The 22,480-nt window shown below is 50.6% G+C and overlaps 1 protein-coding gene across 1 annotated transcript in view; it reads right to left on the minus strand.

The window, feature by feature from the left end:
• FGF2 (fibroblast growth factor 2) overlaps nt 1-22,480 on the minus strand; it is a 39,473-nt gene that overhangs the window by 9,200 nt on the left and 7,793 nt on the right. The window contains 1 exon segment of the mRNA XM_037058760.1: nt 2,035-2,138. Within this exon segment, the coding sequence (XP_036914655.1) occupies nt 2,035-2,138 (104 nt within the window).

Consider the following 22,480-nt stretch of genomic DNA (forward strand, 5'->3'; position numbering starts at 1 on the left):
CCCCTGGGTGTGGAACAGCTGTAGCTTCGGCCCTACAGAGGGGTGTGTGATAAATTCCTGGGCATTGCCAAATCCACTGTTACTGCATTGACTCGAGGGAGAACTGCTGTGTTGGGAAGAGTTAGCACGCATCCAAGGAGACAGATGCATTTCGGTTGAAATTGAATGCCACGACCTTAACCTTGCAAAAGGTCCTGCATAGCAAACATTTATTTTAGAGCCCTAGCTGCTTCCGATGGCACAGAACCCACGGTTGGGGAAGCTTGATGCCTGTTTACCGAGAGGAGAGGTCCGAATTCTCGCGCCCTAACTTGCAGAGAATTCCGTAAGTTCCCAGGCCCATCGCCTTAAATGCACCTCCTCTTTTAAGGACCCCCGGAGTGTCAGAGACGCACTTGGAAGGAGCGTTTCTTCCGTTTGCATCACTTTTGATGACTACAGAGGTACCTACACTCCAAATTGCGTTCTCGACAGAAGCGACCCCACCAGTGGCGGCCAGGCGGCCATCCTCAGCGGGTCACTGGTTCTCAGTCTCAACAAGTGGAAAACCACAGGGCAGCACTCTCAAGCCACGCACTGAGCTGGATTAACGGAAACTAGAGCTTTCATGCCATCTGGCTGGGGGTCCGTATTGGTTACGACAGGCCAGCGCCTCCTCCCTCCCTCCGCCGCCTGCACGGTCGGACAGCAGCCAAGCCAGCACCATCGCAGGAGCCAGAGTGACTCACACCACCTGCCGTTTGTCACATCCGGAGGTGAGACGAGCAGAGCTAAACTCCTCTTCCTCTCCCTACAAGGGTAAGGTCATCCCAAATTGCCCATTGATTCACAGTCCTGGAAATGTTTAAAATGCTACTTTGGTGGGGCCCCAACGTATGACATCACCCCTTGAGTTGACAACAGACTGGTAGAAAAAAGAGACAAGAACACTGGAAGAAGTGAACGTCCCAAGCAGTCAATCTTGGAGAGCTATTTTTCACCTAGAACATCGTCCGCCCCCTGACGTAACTGTCACTCGATGCTGGCGACACCAAAGCCTTGAGTCAGTGTGGACCTCTCCTCTGAGCTCCAGACCTGGGCTGCCGGCTACGCACGGCATCCCCTCCCGAGCTTCTCACTGGCAACCCCGCCCAGAGAGGTCTCCACCTGCACCTCCATCGCCCTTTCCCAGAACTCGCTCTGGTTCTCTTCCCCCTTTCTCGCCTACCTTCTCTGGCCCACCAGAAACCCAGCAGCCACTTCTGGCTTCCCCCCTGCTACACTCCTAAATACATGACCCATCTCAGGCGCTCGCCCCTCACTCGGCCTCTCTGTCCCACTGTTGGCGGGCTTCGTCCTCTCCTGCTTGCCCTGTCTGTCTCCGCTGGTCCTGGCCACCTCAACTCCATCCCCTAGGAAGTAACAATTCAGAACCCATTAAGTATGAGACCCTGATTTTGGCACTCAGTATAAATTGTCTAATTTAGTCTTCACGAAAACGATGAGATAAGATTAGTGTTTGTATTTTACAAGTGAGGGAACTATCTCAGAATAACTTGCCCGAGATCACACGGCTAATCAGACCCAGCGTTTGCACCTGGGATCAGAGCCCACATTCTCGGGCAGCGTTCCGCAGTGCAAGGGTTTGTACAGTGCATCTGCGGGAAGAAGCTGCTCATCTGCAAACGACGCACAATGCTGGGTTTAAAGCAACGAAACCAAACCGTCGTTTAACAGCTTTGTGGAGAATGCAGTGAACCGCAGTGAGCTGGTGGTTGGGCTCAGGGTCAAGGCTTCCTGGCGTCCGGCCTCCTTGGGGCGCTGCCTCAAGGAGGCTGAGCTCACCTGCTTGCTTTGTCCCTCCCTCAGAACTCGGTTTTCCTCCCTGTGACACAAGGACCCTAGCACTCCACGTGTCATAGGGTGCGCATGGGTATTAAATACATGCACCACTTGCAAACCCTTAATTAAGATTTAATAGAAACCAACACCAGAACATGAACAGCAGAAGAGCCAACGAAGGAGAAAGCCACAAACCCAGAAAGCGTTACTTACGGAAGCCAGCAAGCGGCCGTCCTCCTTCATGGCAAGGTAGCGGTTGGCACACACTCCTTTGATAGACACGACCCCTCTCTCCTCTGCTTGGAGCTGCAGCTTGACTGGAAGCAATGCGAAAAGTGAGCTTTGCAGCCTCATGGAAAGGGGCCATTGCCACATTCAGGCAATGCAAAGATGGGGGACCCCTGAGCAAGCTGGGGGTCCGCTCCGGGAGACTGGGGGGTGTGGCGTGGGACAGGGATGCATGAGGATGCCATGAGAGTGAGAGGCAGGTCCACTGGAGGGGGGCGCTCCTGACCCCATTCTCAGTGCAGGGTCAGTGAGCTAAGAGGAAGGACAGTGTGGAGAAAGTTCCCCCTTTGATATGCAGTTTGCCTCCTCCTGGCTGTATTACTGCTTATTTTTTAAGTGTACATAAATTTAAGAGCACATTAAAATGTAAACCACTTGTGAGAATTTCCATGCCACAACCTAAGTCTAAGTTTAAACTCTCTAAAGGTTATTTCTAACCAATTCTCCATAAATAAAATCTAATCTAATTGCTCACTATTATCTTTTGGTTTGTATTCCCTTGAGTTTCAATATTGTAGCTTCCCTATCAATCCAATACCAATGCATTTATCTTCCTTTATGGAGGGAATGTGATGTATAGATTTTTTTTGCAAATATCTATCCAGTGAAAAACAAAATGTCTATGCTTAATTTGCTCATACACTATAGAAAATAATTTTCTGAATAGGCTGGTCTATTATACTGTATTATGAATTTTAAGCAGATTGTAGGGAAAGAATAGATATTACATGAGTATAACGATGATGCCCATAGACAAATCATCTAATTAACTCGAATAAAAAGGAAGTTAAAATTTTGTTCTTCCTACACATTCCTATTTTTGCATCCTCCTGCCTAGAACAGCTCCCCTCCCCCCCACCACTAATGGTCTGGGCTAACAGAGGTCACATAAAAAGTGGGCTCTGGGACAAATACATTTACGACACAGCCATGCTGATTGCAAGGAACACGTTTTGGCCCTGGGCAGAGGGGCAGCTCGGGTGGTTAGAGCATCGTCCCACTACACCAAGCTGTGGGTTCAATCCACAGTCAGGGCACACACAGAACCAACCCATGAATACATCAATAAGTGGAACAACAAATCGATGTTTCCCTCTCTCGCTCTCAAAAAAAATCAACAATTTTTTTTTTAAAAAAGCACTTTAGATACAAACATCCAGGCAAATTGAACGTAAAAATGTGGGGAAAGAAATAAATTGCACGCCCTAAGTGTTAGCAAGCTGGTTTGGCATCAAAGGCGTGGACAGGGCAAGTGGTGTAACTAAGGGTAACGGCCGTGTCGTGGCGAGAGGGGTACATACATCGGGGACACAGAACAACCTTAAGTGTGGAGCACCTAGTGCTGGAATTCTAAAGTAACTGGAGCCCAAAACACAGAATAAACAAATCAATAAGAATGAGGACTATGTGAGTAACATTATCAACCAGCTCGACCTTTTTAAAATCTTAGATCAGGTAGGTTTCATTCACCTGAGACTTTGTTCTCCTCTTAACACCCATCCAAAGCTTATTTCCCTCTTCAATCGCTCCAATCAATGACCTTCAGCTGAGACCTCCTCCCTCCAAAGTCACTATGGTGCCAAGAAATATCAAGGGCCCTTGTCCTGAATTGTTGGTGCTCCCGGCTTTTTTTTTTTAACAATTTGAGATATCATTCACATCCGATACAATTCCTTTAAGGCGTACATTCATTTGATGATTTTTAGTACATCCACAAGTTGTGTGACCATCACCACAACTAATTCCAGAACACTCTCTTCATCCCATAGCCTGCAGCCATCACCTCTCACGCCCATTATACTGCCATCCCCAGCCCCAGACTCCCACGAATCTACTTCCTGTCTCTGCAGACTTGCCCACTCTGGACATTTCGCATAAGAGGGTCATACAATCTGTGGCCTCCCAGGACTGGCTGCTTCCACTTAGCATACGGTCCACCCATGTTGTAGCATGTACCAATGCTTCATTCCCTTTTTGCTGCCAAATAATATTCCATCAACTAGACAGACCATGCATGACTGACCCGTCAGTTCGTGGACCTTTGGGTCGTTTCCAGTTTGGGGCTATTACAAATTATGCTGCCGAGAACCTTCTCACAGAGATTCTGCACAGACACGTGTTTTCAGTTCTCTTGGGTCTACGATGAGTATACCGAAAAGTGGAATTGCTGGGTCACGGGGTAACTCTGCCTTTCATCAGCCTGTTTTCCAAATTTTACATTTTGGGTCCCAATTTCTCCCCCTCCAGGCTTGCTTTAGCCTGTGTGTATGTGTGTGTGTGTTTTCTTTACAGCCATCCTAATTCAGTGTGAAGTGATATTCGATGGCTCTTATTTGCATTTTTCTGACAGGTATTACTGAGCATCTTTTCCTGTCCTTATTGGCTATTTGTGTATCGTCTTGAGAAAAATACCTATTCCAATGATTGGCTCATTTTTATTAGGCTATTTGCCTTTTTATCATTAGGTTTTCAGAGTTCTTTATGTGTTCTAGACACAAATATCTAACCAGGTATCTGATTTGCACATATTTTCCCATCCTGTGGGTTGTCGTTTTACTTTCTTATTGTTGTCCTTTGAAGCATAAACATTTTAATTCTCAGGAGATGCAATTTTACCAACTTGTCCTTTCACTGGTTGTGCCTGTGGGGTCCTATCTAAGGAAGTTCTGCCTGACCGAGGTCATGAAGATTGAGATACACCCATATTTTCTCATCCAGCTTCCTATCTACCCCATCCACCATGCAGTTTTGATCCACTGAACTAGTTTTTACGTGTGATGTGGGGGTCCAGTTTCATGCTCAGCTGTGGGTATGTCCAGTCAACAAGAGCATTACACCCAGTGTCTGCAGAATGGACACGAGGGGTACTCCCCAAAGCAAATGACGGCCAGTCATAAACCTCATCTCAAAACATTTAAAAGGACAGAAATCATATAGAGTATGTTAGAAATTGGTAACAATAAGATATCTAGAAAATCCCCCAAATATTTGGAGATTAAGCAATACATTTCTAAATAAAACACAGATAAAAAACCACAAAGAACAGAAGAAAATAATTCTAATTATCTGATAATGAAAACTCAACATGCCTACATGGAAAGTTATAGCTTTCGATGTTGATACATGAAAAGCAAAAAATTTATGAAAATCTAAGTGTCTACCTTAAGAACTAGAAAAAGAAGAGAAAATTAAGCCCAAAGTAAGAGCAGTGGGAATACTACGTAAAATCATATGCTTGAATACATACAGATTAGTCAAAAATAACCCCAAAGTGTTGACAGTAATTTTAAAGTGGTGAAACAAGAATAATATTTTACTTTCATACACTTGACATTGAAGTTTTTTCCTGGTTGAGCGCGTGCATCTTTTATGATAAAAATGTGATGTTGGCACTGTCAGAATTGTTAAACAATTGAGAATGCAATGCCAAGTGTGTGCCGTATTAACCACGGCTATGCAAATGGCGTCCATGGGTTCCAAGAGGGAGCGGAACTGTCCCAATGCAGGGAGGTGGGAGGGAGGGGTGCAGAATGAGTCCAGGTTTCTCTCTAATAACTGGGACGCTACTGAGACAGGGGACCCAGGAGGAGGGACAAATTGGCCAAGACAAGACAAGATGTGGCCCAGGAAGACGCACTGGAAGTCTGAAAAGTCCACACAGAAATTTCCAGAAAACAGGAACTGGAGCTGAAAAACAGGCTCTACGCTAGAAAAGGAGACGTGGAGGTCACAGCAAACAGACCGCCTCAGGCACCCGGGGGTGCCCCACCCCAGCAGGGAGGCACACAACCACTGGAGAGTGTGCAGCCGACACATATTCCCGGGCGAAGTGAGGACTCTCGGGAGCACCAACATTTATGGGGGTCTCAAAGCCTGGGAGAGGTGGTCAGCCCACACCCGTGTGGGCAGGGGTGTGTGTGCACACCTGAGAGCTGTGCACACTCGCACACAGGCACACTCGCACATGTGGATTTGGAAACTAATGGACAAAACCGTTACTCTCTGCAGACGGTACAGTTTTCTACATTCAAAATCAAGACACCAAATGCCACAGGACGTTCTGGACTGGATCCCGGGATAGAAAAGGGGCATTGGTGGAAAGAGTGGTGAAATCCAAACAAAGTCTGTAGTTAACAGTAATACAGCAGTTTCCTTTTTTTTTAGTTTTTACCAAAGTGCCAAAACAAATTGCCACTTATGTAAGAAGCTAACCTTAGGGAAAGCGAGCGGAGGGACTGGGGAGCTCTCTGCAAACAAAACCTTTGCAACTTCTCTCTGTGTCTTAAATTTTTCTAAAATTAAAAGTTGTTAAAAGTCAAAATTGAAGCGAATGACTAATTCAGCAAGGTTGCTTGCTTTAAGAATATAGGATGGGGTAAAAGGTTTAATTGTTCATATGAAAAATAATACAATTAATAAGTAATAATATAGGAATAAACTCTGTTTCATGTACTCACAACTGTAAACATACTTTTGCCCCATCTTGTATATTAAAATCAATGGAATTTCCGAAACCCACAAGAAATGGTTATAATATGTGACTACGTTTTAAAAAGAAACCACTGGGGATAATAACTAAAGGTACTTCTTTGAAGAAAGTTATAAAAATGTATTTTAAGTCATTTTATAAGACATAAAAGGAGAGCTTTGTATGCTTACAAACAGGAAGACTCCATATAGGCACAAGGTCACTTCCCCCCTCCCCCAAAGAGTCTATAAATTTAATGAAACCCCCAAAACATGGTCAGAGGTAGAAGAGCAGGGCAGAGTGAAAACCAAGTGACGAGAGACTCTCAGGTGGGACCTTCAAGGAGCTCTGGGGTGTCAGAAGGCACGAAGGAAGCCAGGCAACGCCGGGATGGAAAGCAGCCACTGAGTTTAACCACAGCAAGAATCTGGGAACCGCGAATGCCAACAACTCCAAGAAGCTAAACTGAAAGAAACCACATGCAGCCAAGTGCAAGGATTTCGAAATCTTCAGGCAGAACTGGACTGAAAATTGGGCTTCGCCCCCTCCTCCCTGAGTGCACGTCCTCCCCCGCCCCCCGCCCCACAGGAAATCATCGCTATGGCCCAAGGCAACAGAGAAGGTTTGAGGTCAGATCTCGCTCCACCTACGGAAGTTCTGGTAGACAGTGATGGTCAAATATGTCAGCTCTCTACTCTACATGCTTCTTTCCTATCACGTTGCTCTGAGATTCAAGAAATCATGTTATTTGTTAAGGGAGCTTGCACTTGATCGAGGACATGAGAATATCCAGAAAAGGGCAGGTATGACCTGTATCACGTGGCTGGGGCATCCTCTAAAAATGTGTCATTTACACTGCCAGAACTCCTACCACAGCAAGGAATCGTCAGATTCCTTATCTACAGCAAATACAGCAAGCTTCTCTGTTCTCAAGAGAAATAAACTAAATGGTACTTAATGCAAAGAAAACGCAGACCATGTGCAAGTTCTCAGCCTATTGTCCTGCGTTTATTATTTATTCATTCAACAAGATGCTATCAGTTGCCTCTTACGTGTCAAGAACTATTTCAGGAGCTAGAAATACAAGCGTGGCCAACAGCCAAAACGTCTCCATGACAACGGTGTGGTGTGCATTACCTGGGCCGGCATTAATGTTCCTTCTCATTTAGGTAATTTGGAGCCGGAGTAAACAGAACCCCTCAAGTTAGTTGTCCAATGTGGCATTTCACGGTCCACCCCGTCGGTCGGTCTGCCGATGAAAAGCACACCTACTTCCCAGCATCCTTCCCTCCGGGCACTGAGCACATTTTCATTTCTCACTTCCTCATTGAAAACAACTTCTTCATTTAAAACTGAGTGTGTTAGCTTTCCAATGGAATTATGTGTTTTAGTAAAAATAAATAACAGAGTTAGGTTTAGTAGTCTCCTTGGAACAGAAATTCCCGAGTAACTGATAACAAAAGTCCAAGGCATAACCCGTGGGAGTCTTTCCTTCTCTTGGGAAATGTCCAGTTTAACACTGGACCAGACACGGAAAACTCCCAAATGCACGGAGGTTGACAAAGGGGCCCAGGTCACACAAGAAACATTTGCTGAAATGAAAAACTTTAAATCTCCATCTATGTATATGAACTACTGGAGGAAAGAATCAGATAATTACCAAACATCAGTAACCCTAAACTCATCTGTCCCTTTTTTTCCTTTTTTGAACAAAACACAGATATGACTAACAATCTCCCAGTCCTTCTCATCAAACTTTCACTTTTTATTACTGCCTTTCCTTCTCATCCAAGAACCCAAAATCCGGATTCCATTCTCGTCACATCAAAACTGGTTAAAGTTTAATGGGTAAGAACATTAGACACACAGATATTTCACTGAAATCCTTGCAACTCTTCAGTTTGCAAAGAAGGTTAAAACTGGGCCTAATATGAAAGAAAGAAAAATAGGAAGGACGGGGGGGGGAGGGACCACAAAAATCCTCAAATTCCTTCACTACTACTCACTCAGGACATGGCTTTATGAGTCCATTCATTCTTCTGTGTGTCAGTTCCCGTACACTTAAAATAGAAATTGTTTTTGTTATGGGACCCAAGACTGTCCATGATGACGAAATGTTTAAAATGGCTTAAATATAAATAGATGTAATATAATATGTCCTAAATGCCAAATTTCATGCCATAATTATTACATTTCTAAGCCACACCATTAACTTCTGCAATTAAAAAAACAGAAAAGGTACAGCTGATCCATGCAAAAGACGGAGCTTTTGCAAGCAATTCCCCTCCGTAGAAAACCAGCAAGATCAACTCCCTCACTGTCTCCTCTTCTGGACTTCATGCTTCAGGTCCCACAATGCATGTGTTCGGGCTGGCTGGGCTGAAGGTCAAATGCAACAGGCCCGAGTCCTGGGGGCAGCAGATAACTCTGATCCTTCTGATAACACAGCTCTTGTTTATGAACGGCAATGGCTTTGATTTTTATGGTGGCATTGGCTAATTAAATCAGACTGATTGCAAGAAAGGAGGAAAGACTGTTTGGGACCTTTTTGTTTTTGTTTTTAATGTATTTTATTGATTATGCTATTACAGTTGTTTTTCTCCCCTTTATTCCCCTCTGCCCTGCAACACCCCTCCCACCATCATCCCCCCCTTAGTTCATGGGTCATACATATAAATTCTTTGGTCTCAACATTTCCTATACTATTCTTGCCCTCCCCCTGTCTATTTTCCACCTACCATTTATGCGACTTACTCCCTATACCTTTTCCCCCACTATACCCCCCTCAGTGCTGATAACCCTCCATGATGTTCTCCATTTCTGTGATTCTACTCCTCTTCTAGTTGTTTGCTTTTTTTTTAGGTTGTTTTTAATAGTTGTGAGTTTGTGTCATTTTACTGTTCATAGTTTTGATCTTCCTCTTTTTCTTAGATAAGTCCCTTTAACATTTCATATAATAAGGGCTTGGTGATGATGAACTCCTTGAACTTGACCTTGTCTGAGAAGCACTTTATCTGCCCTTCCATTCTAAATGATAGCTTTGCTGGTTAGAGTAATCTTGGGTGTAGAGAATCTTTCCTTTCGTGACTTTGAATACTACTTTCCAGCCCCTTTTTGCCTGCAAGGTTACTTCTAAGAAATCACCTGATAGTCCTATGGGCACTCCTTTGTAGGTAACTGTCTCCTTTTCTCCTGCTGCTTTTGATTCTCTCCTTATCTTTAATCTTGGCTAATGTGATTATGATGTACCTTGGTGTGTGCTTCCTTGGGTCCAGCTTCTTTGGGACTCTCTGAGCTGCCTGGATTTCTTGGAAGTTTATTTCCTTTGCCAGATTGGGGAAGTTCTCCTTCATTATGTTTTCAAATAAGTTTTCAATTTCTTGCTCTTCCTCTTCTCCTTCTGGCACCCCTATGATTCAGATGTTGGAACATTTAAATTTGTCCTGGAGGTTCCTAAGCCTCTCCTTATTTTTTGAATTCTTGTTTTTTTCATTGTGTTCTGGTTGAATGTTTATTTCTTCCTTCTGCTCCAAACCATTGATTTGAATCCCAGGTTCCTTCCTGTCACTGTTGGTTTCCTGTACATTTTTCTTTATTCCACGTTGCATGGCCTTCACTTCTTCCTCTATGTTGTGGCCAAGCTCAACCATTTCTTCGAGCATCCTGATCACCAGTGTTTCGAACTCTGCATCTGATAGGTTGGCTGTCTCCTCATTGCTTGCTGCTTTTTTCTAGAGTTTTGATCTGCTCACTCATTTGGGCCACATTCTTTTGTCTCGGGTGCACCTGCTACATTGAAGGGGCAGAGCCTTACGTATCCCCCAGGGCAGGGCAATCCACTTCACGGCACTGTGGCACTACGTGTGAGGGAGGGGTAAGGGGGACCGATGCTGCTTGCTTGGCTCTCATCCTGCTTCCAGTCCCTTCCTTGTCACACTCAGTCACTTTCAGTCACATCCCCACTTTCCCACAAGTGAATTGTGTCCTTCAAGGTGCTGCCCTGGTGCTGATGCCCGGGGGGGGGGGCTTGTGTATGTTCTAGAACCCCATGTGTCCTTCCAATGGACTCTCCTGTGAGACTGGGAGTTTCTCCTACCCCTGCAACCCCTGTAGGGTTGTACAGCCCGAAGTTCTGAGGCTTTATTTTTTCCATCGCTGGACCCCTGGGTTGTGCGGTCTGTCTCACTCCCCAGTTGTTCCTCGTTCTTTATCTGCAGGTGCGTGTGGGGCCGCCCAGTCCACCAGCCTCCGCCTCCCCTGCCCAGGTCCTCGAGCAGTGACCTTGCTGCATGTCCTCTCCACCCCGGTTGCCCATCTCTGCCCCTAACAGTCTGTATGACATGGCTTCTTTAGCTCCTTGGTTGTCAGACTTCCATATACTTTGATTTTCTGGCAGTTCTGGTGGTTTCTCATTTTTAAATTAGTGGTTGTCCTTCTTTTGGTTGTGTGAGGAAGTGAAGCGTATCTACCTACACCTCCATCTTGGCCGGAAGCTACAAGTATCACTTTTGCTACCTGTTTGCTGCCATGTTACAGAATTCAGTGGCAGAAAGAAGTTATGTAAAAACAACATATTTCTTTTGTCTCAGGGGGCTGAATGTCCACAGATGGTCGTGATTTTCATAGCAAACACCTCCAAAAACTGTCCTGGTACCACGTGATCACTGCACACTTCTCTGTGTTTCTTACAGTGTTTACTGAATAAGCAGGCCCCTCGGCCCAAGGGCAGGACCTGTGCCACTTACGAGACCTCTTGCACATCCTGGGACTGGCGGTGGGAGCACCAGGTGAGACAGCAGCAGGCAGACCCAGGAGGGTGTCCCACAGTGAACACATGGCCAAAGCCTGACCTTCGGTCATGGTTAGCCGCAGCTATAAGCTGAGAAATACTTCCACTGAAAAACAGCCGAGCCTTCTACATTTTCGATCTGTATACAAATCCATTCTCAAAGCTTCCTTACCCACCCCATTGGTTTATCTCCAAGTAAATGGACTTCAGCATTCAAGCAACCATGGAAATCCCTGTGGTAAAAGTGGGGTGACCCGCTCCAAGGCCCACAGGTTCCGTGCCCGGAACACACAGTGTGGAGCCACTCGGTGACCAGCCTCAGAGGAGCAGGGGCCCGGGGGGCCCTGTGCTCAACTGCAGCCCATGCATCCCAGCTCACAGGGCCCCCGCCACTCAGCAGCAGCCAGTTGGAGTTTAAACCCCGTGGCACACTCACTCACACTCACGCACACACACAGCAATGGAAATCTGGCTGATTCTGCCTGTTGACCCGGCCAGAGCACCCTCAGGTCGGACGCAGCTCAAGATGAACAGGCGCCACACGAGCTGCATCAGCAAGCACTCGACATGCCCAGGCCACGGAGCACATCCTCACTCTGGCCTCTTCTTGGCGGCGATTCTTTCTGTCCTTTCGAAATGCTTCTTGGACGATTGCGAGAGCCTGAGTTTTCTCTCAAGTGCACTGCCCTGCAGAGATATCGCAACCAGCGTGGCTGGCCTCGCGCCGCACCCTGGGGGTGGATGCCAATGTGCCAGGCTGTTTGTGTTCCCGGCACTTCCCTCTGGACTGAGAAGCTCACATTCATCTACAAAAATCACACAATTCAGGCAGCTCCAGAACAGAGCAGCAAGTGTGTGCTGGGGGAAAAGGGGGGCCAGGGAGAGGCAAGGCCTGGGGAAGGGTGGGCAGTGGCCCAGAGTGTTCCAGCCATTGAACGGCACTCTCCCACACTCACCTGGTGTGACTGGGAAAAGGGGAAATCATTAGGAAAACACCTTTCAAAGCCGGCCTGAGACAAGAGTGTGTTTTATTGGAGTCTGATGAAAATAGCCGGGCGGCGCGTCCCTCAGTCAACGAGGAGCGTGGCTGCAGCCCCCGCTCTGGAAAACGCCAGTTCCAGCCAAGAGCTCCAGGCCCGGCTCCAAGACTTCGGAGGAGGCCCTCCCAAGGAGAACTCTCCCGGTGCCCTGCGAGGCAGAGCCGGCTTCCCGCCTCCCAGTCGCCAGTGAGAAACAGGGACCCTGCCCAGCTGGGCCGAGTGTCCAGAGGGACAACACAGGGTCTCAGTGAGGCAAGATCATGGCTCTAGCTCCAGAACGCAGCTGCCGTGAAGTCCAAGTTAATGAAGCTACCAGGACCGCTGGGCATTGAGCTCTTTACAACAGGCTACTTGGCCCTGGGGCTGGAAGCTGGTGGGCTGGGGGACTCCTCCGACGGGCCTGCCCGCCTGCCGGCTCCTTACAGGGCACCCGGATGGCGGAGGGTGACCACCCTCCCTGGCCTCACAGACAGGCTGTCCTTTGGGATGGAAAGGAGAAGCACTGATTAGCTGCGCCCGTGAACGGCAGATGTGCCACTGGAGTTCCCGAGATAATGCTTCTGCGGCCATGGGCTTAACGTGCTGTGTCCCCAGAGGGACGGGAAGGGGGTCTGTCAGTGCCGTTTTAAAATTTCGCCTGGTCCAAAAGACTCACATATCTACAAAGAAGTATGACAGCCTTCCTTCCCACATCCCCTACGTGTTCTGTGGCTGTCCCCTGGCCTGCGGTGGGACTAGCTAAGCCCTCGCTCCCCCCACGCGGGGCTGAGTGCTTCCCAAACGTGTTTTTAGCCCCGAGGATAAGGCGTGAGCTGCGTTCTGCAAGTCTCTCCATTTAATACATAAGCACACTCATCCTTCTATATGACTCTGTCGACGTTGTCTATTTTAATTTATAAAAAAGTGCAAACGTAACTTATGTTTTGCTTGGGATCTCCAGCCAGCAAACACTTGGGAGGCGCCCCCTGCGTGCCCGGCCCTATAACCGTGACGCCTGACTGGGTGGGCCTGCGCCAAAGCCGAGCCAGGGGCAGTGCCGTGAGCAAGAGGCAGGTCCGGCTTGTTTAAAGGAAGGGACTCTGTTAAAGGGGCCCAATTCCTAACGCCCTAGGAGCCCGCCTCCCCGCATGCTCTGTGGTCTGAGACATTTGCAACGTAGATGGACTCCGACTCATTATCAGGTGCCTTCCCTCCTCCTGCTCTGATTCTAGAGGGAGGGTGACATACCATAGCTAAATAGAAGAAGAAGAAGGAAGAAGGAAGAAGAAAAGCTGTGTTTACACTTTCCATGTAGAAATGTGAAAACTGCCACGGACTAATCTGGGGAAAAAATGGATCAAACGAGAACCTCGGCTTTGACAGCCGGCACCGCTGCCGGAGGAGAGCAGTGCGCTCGCAGATTCGAGCTCCGAGCGGTGCCCACGCGTAGGCGTCCTCCAGGCAGCAGGACTGGGAACCTGGATGTGGTCGCCTGACTCCGGGGGCGCCAGAGGACCGCTCCTCCGACAGTTGTCCTTGTGCAGCCCCCTCCCAACCTGACCCTAGTCTTGGGCCCACAGCGCCGCCTGAAGCCAGTCCCCGGGACGTTTAGAAAACTCAGAGTGAACAGGGAGTGAACGGCGCTTCTGTGCGATCCAGGGGCCTCTGCTCCCAGACCCAGTCCCTTGGAGAGGGGCCTGCGCTGGGCTCGCGTAGAGACCACACGGAGAAGAGCGTCTCTGGCCCCAGCGCCCCCTGCTGGGGGCGGGCAGAGCCACTGTGGACCTTCCCCTCACATCCGCCATTCGTCTGCCGCTGCGAGAGAAAGCCCGGACTCCCGGCGGAAGGGCCCTCCAGTGGAACCAGAGGAACCGTGGAGTTGTGTGAAATTACCGCATGGCCATGTCGGGCCATCACCCTGCGAGATGCTTGTTACTCAACATCGCCCTGGAGGACGGTTAAGATGCATGGTTCGCGCAGCTCACAGCCGCGGGGGCGGGGGTGGGGGTGGGGGGGGTGCTGCCTGCGCCGGTCTGTGCGGACACTCACGCCACCAAGACTGGGGAACCAGCATTTCCAGAAACGAAGGAGCTCACCCAAGATCCCACAACTAGAGAGGCACAGGCGAGCCGTCACCGCAGGCCGGCCGCTGCCCACACACATGTGGAGGACAAAGCAGTGAGCACGACCTCCATAGAGGAGGGACGGGGCAGAGAACAGCTGAGGGCAGAGCAGGGCCCAGAAGGGGCAGCCCCTGGACTCCAGTTCTGCGCTTCCTCTCCGATCCCAGGAGCTGCTGTTCCACTAGGTCCAGGGAAGGATGCAGCCGCAGGCCCTCTTTAGGAAGCCAGCCGGTCCCTCACCCTGGGTGCCAACCGTGTCTCCGAGAGCCACGCCTGGGGGCCCCTCTGGCTAAGGGAGTCTGGCCGCCATGCCCATGGCTTCAGGATCACTCCAGCCACCTCCGGGCCAGGCCCTGTGAAGTGCCCACTCCTCTTGGGCACATGCTGTCTTCCTGGCATCATGCCTACTTGTGATGACAGTATCGGCTGGTCCCTAAAATTCATTCTTGGACCCTCCAGCAGAATTGGACTCAAGTATCCTTAGAGTTTGGCTCTTAGGAACCTTCAGGTCCAGACTGTTCAGCTGAAGACCAGGAAGCACAGCCCCAGGTTGGCAAACTGCTTTGCCCATGGTCACCTCGGGACCCAGGGTCACCAATCAGCAGTCCTCACCCAGCCCTCTGCCTGGGTGCTGAACCGCACAGAAGCGTGTGAAGCATGTCACATGTCACTTCCCCTGTGGCATTCTCCAAGGAACAGCTGGTTGAACTAATGCCAAAACCGTGCTCTGCTCCGAGCAGCAAGTTTCGTGCGGATGGAGCGGGTGGGGGAAAGCAGGGGAATGGATGGAAATACCAGCAAGTACGAGGTCTTACCCTCCCACAGGGACTCATCTCACGCGATGTAAGAGTTCACTACTTACTTTCCAACGCTACAGAAACGTCACGGAAGCGCACAAGTAACAAAGCAAATAGCTTCTGGCTCCAGTGTTCGCACTCCCCACCCAAAAAAGGAGCCTGAAGTCACAATTACCGAATGCCCGCCCTTCCCCGGGCCTCGGAAGCTCCCCACTGTGTTTTCTTTTGCTCCTTTCGGACTCTGTGAGCTTTGGGAGCACTTTCCTGAAGGCGGAGCCAAGTGCCCCACATGGCCGACTGCTCCAGAGTCTGAATGTGCGAGTCTGTTTCAGCCAAGCCCTCCCCTTCCTCCCGTGGAGTGTGTGCTGGCTGCTTCGCTCTCTTCCTTCTCTTCTACTTTCTGCCTCCCTGGCCCTGTCTGCTCCCCTGGCTTCATTTATTCTTTCTGCTTCCTCCAAAGGGTACATGAGGAGGCTGTGTAAGAGAAGAGAAACCGGGCCCCTAGAAAGGGACTCACCCCCGTCCCACTGGGACGGGGACCCAGAGGGATTCATTTGACTCTGAACGGAAATCTCTCACCTCAGGCCTCGAGGGAGTTTATTGTTCCAAGACCAGAAACAGACTTCATTTTGCTCAACACACACCTTTTTACTGAAACAAACCATTTTCACCAGGGATTTCTAAAGTATTCTCCTTTCTGTCTCTCAGGGCATGAGGATTTTCACATGAAGAAAAGATTATTCAGGGCTTGGGCACATTTTCCCTGTTGGCAATATAAGGGATTAACCCCTAATTTGCATTTTTCCCACTTGTGGAAAGAACTTTTAAACCAGGTTGATGCACCATAGATTGCGGGTTCCAACGCTGCTTTTTTTAAAAACAGAAAACAGAATGCCTACCAGAGAGGTTTCCCCTGGCGACAGCCAAATGCTAAGGGCTGCTGGTCACCACAGGTTACTGCCACCATGCTGGGGTCTGGCCACTGCTTCCAGAAGATCATTTTCATCGGGGTCAGGCCGCACCCCACTGGATGTGCGAAGCCTCTGGCCTCCGAACAGCACCACAACGACCACTCTCCCGCCACTAGATTGGGGTCTTTCCTCCTTCAAGGTCCGCCCCTCCCTCCTCACCGGTGTCACCCACCAATGGATCACTGCCACTCACCAAAAACTTTGGAATTTGGCACCTGACATTTCCTGTCAGCATCTTCAAAGACTTCCCTGTTCCTACGGCAGACCCACCAGCATCCCAGCTTCAAAGGTTCTTGTTTTATCCAGCCCGGCGATCTGTGTGCCCTCATGGCGAGTCACCCTCCAGAGCTGGTCACCCGAATCTCCACCGTGACACACCCACATGCCGTCACTGAACGCTGACCCTGCATCTCCCGCCGGTCCCGAGCCTCAGGGGCCTGGCTTCCTCCTCGGACTGAACTCAAGGCCATCCTTCCCTGCAGCCTCTTGCTTCCCCCCAGGGCTTCGCAGGCCGAGCCCCCAGAGCTGCCTGCACCCCCGCACCTGCACGCACTCTGCTGGCCAGACCCTGGAGAGGACACGGCCATCCAGACAGGGGTTCTCAAGGGCGTGGGGTCCCCCACTCAGGTGGGCCCTGCCCAGGCCCCTCTCCTCTCCACACGGCAGCCACAGAGCCGACCCCACGCTCCACAGGCTGCCCGGCCACAGCCACCCTGCCTCCCTCCCACCTCCGGGGAAAGACTGGTCACACAGATGTGAGGTCCCTCAATGTCCCCTCACGCTGTGCTAGCCACACTGAGCTCACTACGCACTGCAGCACAGTTGTCTGTTTTTTATAGCAACTAAGTCGCCAGCAATCTGTCATTTGGTACCATTTTGCTACAAACTGGCACATTGACACTTGTGCATTTGGTGGCACTCTGGCAGGTGCTGTGGCTTCCCGGGGGGGACGCACCTTGCCCCTGAGGACAGAGAGGCGAACAATGAGGCCCAGTCAGGAGACCCGGGCATCCAGGATGCAGGTCCAGGGCATCTCCAATGTGTGGCCCCCGAGCCCACACCCTCACAAGCTCACTCCCAGCAGGGCCCACTGGATTCGGAAGGTGGGTGGGCGTCTGCTGGCCACCTCCCTTCCTTCTGTCACCAAGACCCGTCAGGAGGCTCGGACGGCTCACCGCAGACAGGCCTCTGGTCCTGCTCCTGCTGCTGCTCTCAGCGACATGTCTCCTGTACAAGGGCAGAGGGCAGTGCTTTGATGGGAGCCTCGGGAATTTCCGATCACAGGACAGAATGCGGCTCAGAAACCAAACCGGCCTGTCTACGTGACTAGACGCAGGCTCACCCTGAGGCCCAGTGCCACTCTGTGATGGGGAGACCAGGAGGCCTCTGGAGCAGAGGGCAGCCGGCAGGGACCGGGGACGGCAGGGACCCTTCCGGGGACCACAGGCAGCTGCAGCTGACACTTCTCCCCACGTGCGCAGCCCTGCAGTCGTGGTGGGGGTTGCTTCTGTTTGTGCGTCTGGTCTAAGAATGTCCTTCCCTCTGCAATAGGGCCCCTGTCTTCATTTCCAGAAACCCCAAAGAAGCCAAACCATCCCACACGTGTCAGGGGGAGGAAAAGAACCAGGAGAAAGAAACTAATGGAAAACAGTGCGGAGGGGGTTCCCAGGAAAACTGAAAATAAAGCTGCCACGTGACGCAGCAGCCTCACTGCTGGGCATCTGTCCAGAGGAAACGAAGCGACTGTCTGGAGAGGACACGCACCTGCACGCTCACGGCCGCGTGGGGACATGCCCGTCAGGGGCGAGTGGACACAGAGCGCAGCACACGTGTACGGCAGGTTGCGGGTCAGCCCCAGAGAGAAGGAGGTCCTGCCACTGCAGACGCCGTGATCCAGCCTGGAGGGAGTTAGGCCCCGTGAAATAAGTCAGAGGGACAAAGACACATGCTTCTGTGGGGGACCTACTTAAAAACACCCAGGTACACGGGTTGGTGGTTGCCGGGGGTGGGGGGGGTGCGTGGGCAGGTGGGCAAGATGGGTGAAGGCGGTGAAAGGTGCCAACTTCGGTGACAAATCAGTCCTGGGGACATGGGGGACAGCGTGCTGACTACGATTAGCACTACTATGCACTGTGTCCCTGAAGCTGCTGGGAGAGGAGATGTTAAAAGTTCTCATCATCAGAAAAGAAAATGTGCCCTGGCTGGGAGGCTCAGTGGATGAGTCCTGGTCTGTGAACCAAAGGGTCACCAGTTCGATTCCCAGTCAGGGCCCATTCCTGAGTTTTGGGCCAGGTCCCCTGTAGTGGGCATCCGACAGGCAACCACACGTTGATATTTCTCTTTCTCCCTCCCTTCTCCCCTAAAAATAAATAAACTAAATCTTTAAAAAGAAAGAAAAGAAAATGTGTGACTCTGGGTGGTGACAGGTGTGAGTGAGACTCACGGTGGCCATCACTCCACAGCACCTGCAACAGCTGTCACCACAGTGTGCACCGGAGGCCAACACAACCTGCATGTCAACTGTACCTCAATGACAGGAGCGGGGGGAGGGGGCGAAAGCAGCAGCGTGGCTCCGTGCCCCTGGCAGGTGGCAGCGGCTGTGGCAGGAGGAGCCTCCTCAGGGCCTCGGGGGGCCTGGGGCTGAAGCTGAACTGACACCCTCCCCCCCAGCAAACAGAGGGGGCCCCACCACCACCCAGTGCCTCTGCAGGAGGCTCTCTGACCCGTGTCCTTGGGATGCTGTGGTGAGTGAGTTGGTCCCCTCCCGGCCAGGCTTGGACCCTCAAGCTTGTCCAGAATATGTACTAGCGGGTACCTGTAACTGTTAATGTTACCTGTCAACTTGGTGGAGGCAAGTCATCCAGATATTTGGTCAAACCTTATTCTGGATGGTTCTTTGAAGGTATTTTTGGGTAGATGAACATTTAACTCCACGGACTCTGAGTGAGGCCGCTCCACCCTCAGTAGCCTGGGTGGGCCTCACCCAGTCACTTGGAGGCCTCACTGGAACAAAGGCCGACCTCCCCTGAGCAAGAAGAGATCCTGCCAGCGGGTGGCCTCTTGGACCTGAACCACAGCCTCAGCCCTTCTCTGGGACTGCCAGGCTGCCAGCCTCCAACATCGCATGAGCCAACACGTTAAAGTAAATCTCTCCCTGTCCCGCCCCCACCCCATCTCTGGAGAGCCCTGACTAACTCCGGCCCCTAAAAGTCAGATCCCGGGTCACCAGGCCATGGGTAGCGGCTCCGAACAGGAGGGCCTGTCCCCGACCCACTCCTCTCAGGTTGGAATCCCCAACGAAATATTTTCTAAGTAAAAAAACAAAACAAAACAGACTGTAGTGAAGAGTGGGTGAAAAGATGGCAAGGCCTCTGAGGAGAGCTTCAATTATTTTTTAAAATCACTGTTTCTGTTCAAATTCCTGCTACGCTCTCCCTCTGAGATTGTGCCCCGAACCTGCACTCTACACACCAAGAAGCCTGGAAGGCACAATTCATTATCACCTGCTGTCACAGGCGGCGTTTGGAAAAGCCAGCGTCAAACCTGCATCTTTGTTGGTGAGATGAGGGTAACAACTGCTTCATGTGTTTGTAACCAAGAGTGAACTTGGCATTTGTAAGGCTGACATGTAGCGTGCTTTCAACTATGCCATTCATTCATTCGTTCGTTCATTCATTCACTCACTTACTACTCAGTAAATACTCAAGCCCTAGGAATACAGTGGTCAAGGCCCCAAAACTGGCCCTTCCCCTCCAGCTGGGGACAGGGACTTTGCTAGTCACTATGCCAGTCTCCCTGGGAATCCGGCCGGATGGACCCCTGACTATTTCCCGGCCTGATTATCCCACCTTCCAAAGTGATCTCTGCTCCATCCCGTGGCAGACGAAGGTGTCGCCGTAATCCATCGTTTCCTAAACCAGCGCCCACTGGGCGTGCCTTCGGCAGGGGCCCTCGTCCTCTAGGACACTGGCCAGCAGGACGCCTTCCCAATCCCACTGGCACCGCGTTCCCGTTACGGAATCACTCATGGTGCAGAACTATAAGCAGGTGAGAGCTGCCAAAACTTGGAAGCACACTCAGAATAGAATATTCCTCCTTTCACGTGCTATTTTTTGACCAATGCCTCACCCCACAGGACATCAGGAAGGAAGGTTAATCAATCCTACATTTAAAGATTACATCTGACTCGGAGGAAGGCTCCCGAACATTTGTTTCTGATGAGGTGAAAAGTAACACAGGAGCGCGAACTTCGCCAAGTCAAGGTTACACCAAGCCCGGGTCAGAATTTCCAGGATGAGAGGGACCTTCTTCTCTTGTGGCCCATCCAATCCAAGCAGTCGTCAGCCAGTGAGCAAATGAAAACCCCCCATCACACACACACACACACAGACACACAGACACACAGACACACCCCGCCTTCCAGTGAGCCAAGGCTACAGTTGGCTGTGAGGAGAAAGGTCAAATGACATGGGAGGGGAAAAAAGCCGTCGGCAAGAAAGCACTAAAATCACTTCAAACGCACACATAGAAAGAAGATGCATGGCAGGCGTTAGAGGCACACTCTCAGCAGAGAGATTAATTCCGTCCCTGACCAAAAAGCACGGACTGTTCCACGAGTGACACATTTCTAAATGAAGGCAAGGTCGACTCCGTTCCTCTCCTCTTCTCCTGTTTCCGAAAGGGCCACCTAAACACCTACGAATTGTTTTCTATTTGTGGAATGATTCAGCTCAGAGGGGAGTCACTGGGCAACGCCTCCCACCCACCCTCGCAGACATCACATCACAAAGGCCGTGACTCACTTGGTCACCGCACAACTTCTGTCCTTTTAAGAGATTTCAGATTGTTGTGATGAATACTGACTGGCTCATAAGTCTGAACGAACTTTAGGATGAAGTGATGTGTGCCGTCTCTCGTAGCCAAAAGGACACTAACAATGGTCCCAGACAGCTCTTAATCCTAATTTGACAAATGATTCACTGGGTTTAGACTTGAGAGGGAGATTTACAGATTCCAGTGCTTGATTCAAGTACTAATTCTTACTCGTCATTCCTGAATTAGAGGATTATTACTCGTTCTGGAACTGGCTACAGGCACTGATGTTCAGTAGCTGAAAAGAAACCCTTCCACAACCGAAAGTAATCCTAACAGACGATTAAGTTTCCCCTTTATCGCCTCAAGGGGTCGGCGGAAAGAGCTACCTCAACACCACAGTCCCCGTGTCCACTCCGAAGGCCCCCACTGAAGTGTTCATGCTTGTTATTTATGGCTGCAGCTCCCTGGACACACAGAGGTCGAGGCCCCTCTTGGGCCTCCACTGGGTCCTTCACTCCGAGATGCAGCCCAGGTGCCCCTGGGACAAGTCACCTCATCTCGGAGCAGAAAAGAAATGGGTGGCGAGGTAATGTTTGAATTTCTTTTAAAAAAGTCCTTACCAACTAATCACTTCAGTTGAATACGGGGACAGGCAATGAAACCCCACCAAGCTCTCAGAGAGCATCTTTAGACAGCGCGCAGCAGAGACACACCTAGGGCAGCGAGACAGGAGCAGGCCAGGAGCACCTCCAGGGCTGATGGGGGCTGGAGGGGACGCTCTGGCTGAAGGCTGAGGGGAAGGGGGTGTGACGTCAGGAAGGGCTGGAGGGCCAGCTCCTTTCGTGGGTGCACGGGGAACTGAGGCGGTCTTTGAGTGGCCACTGTGTCTGAGGACAGACACAAAAACTGGGACCCGGCCCTTGTCTGCTGTCCCCAGTGCCAGGACCACAGAAGCATTAGGTGCTGTAGGACAGGTGCCGAGGACTATGGGGAGACAGAGGCAGAAACAGTGGGTTGAGTTTAGGGAGAGGGTTGCCGTAGAGAAGATTCTGGAGCTGGCTTCAGAACAGTTCTCCGGGGAAATACAGGTGTGGGAGAAGTGCGACAAGAACCAGGGTTTTTCCAAAACCCAGGGCCACCCATGGTTCTGAAGGGCAGATGCTGTAACTGAAGCCCAGAGTGTGGGAAGCATGGCTGGGGGGTGCAGGGCTGGTAAACAGACGGAGACAGGGTTGGGCAGGTAAGGCAGGCAGGGTCTGGTCCTCAGTGAGGAAAGGACAGGGAACTCACGGACAGGGCAAAGGAAAGTCACCGAGCAGGGGAGACGCACGGTGTGGAGCTCTGGAGACCAGAAAAATAATTTCACTACAAACAGAAATTTGTAGGAAG

The sequence above is a fragment of the Sturnira hondurensis genome, unplaced genomic scaffold (genome assembly GCF_014824575.4).
Source record: "Sturnira hondurensis isolate 20B ecotype Veracruz unplaced genomic scaffold, ASM1482457v3 Scaffold0010128, whole genome shotgun sequence".
NCBI classification, from domain to species: domain Eukaryota; kingdom Metazoa; phylum Chordata; class Mammalia; order Chiroptera; family Phyllostomidae; genus Sturnira; species Sturnira hondurensis.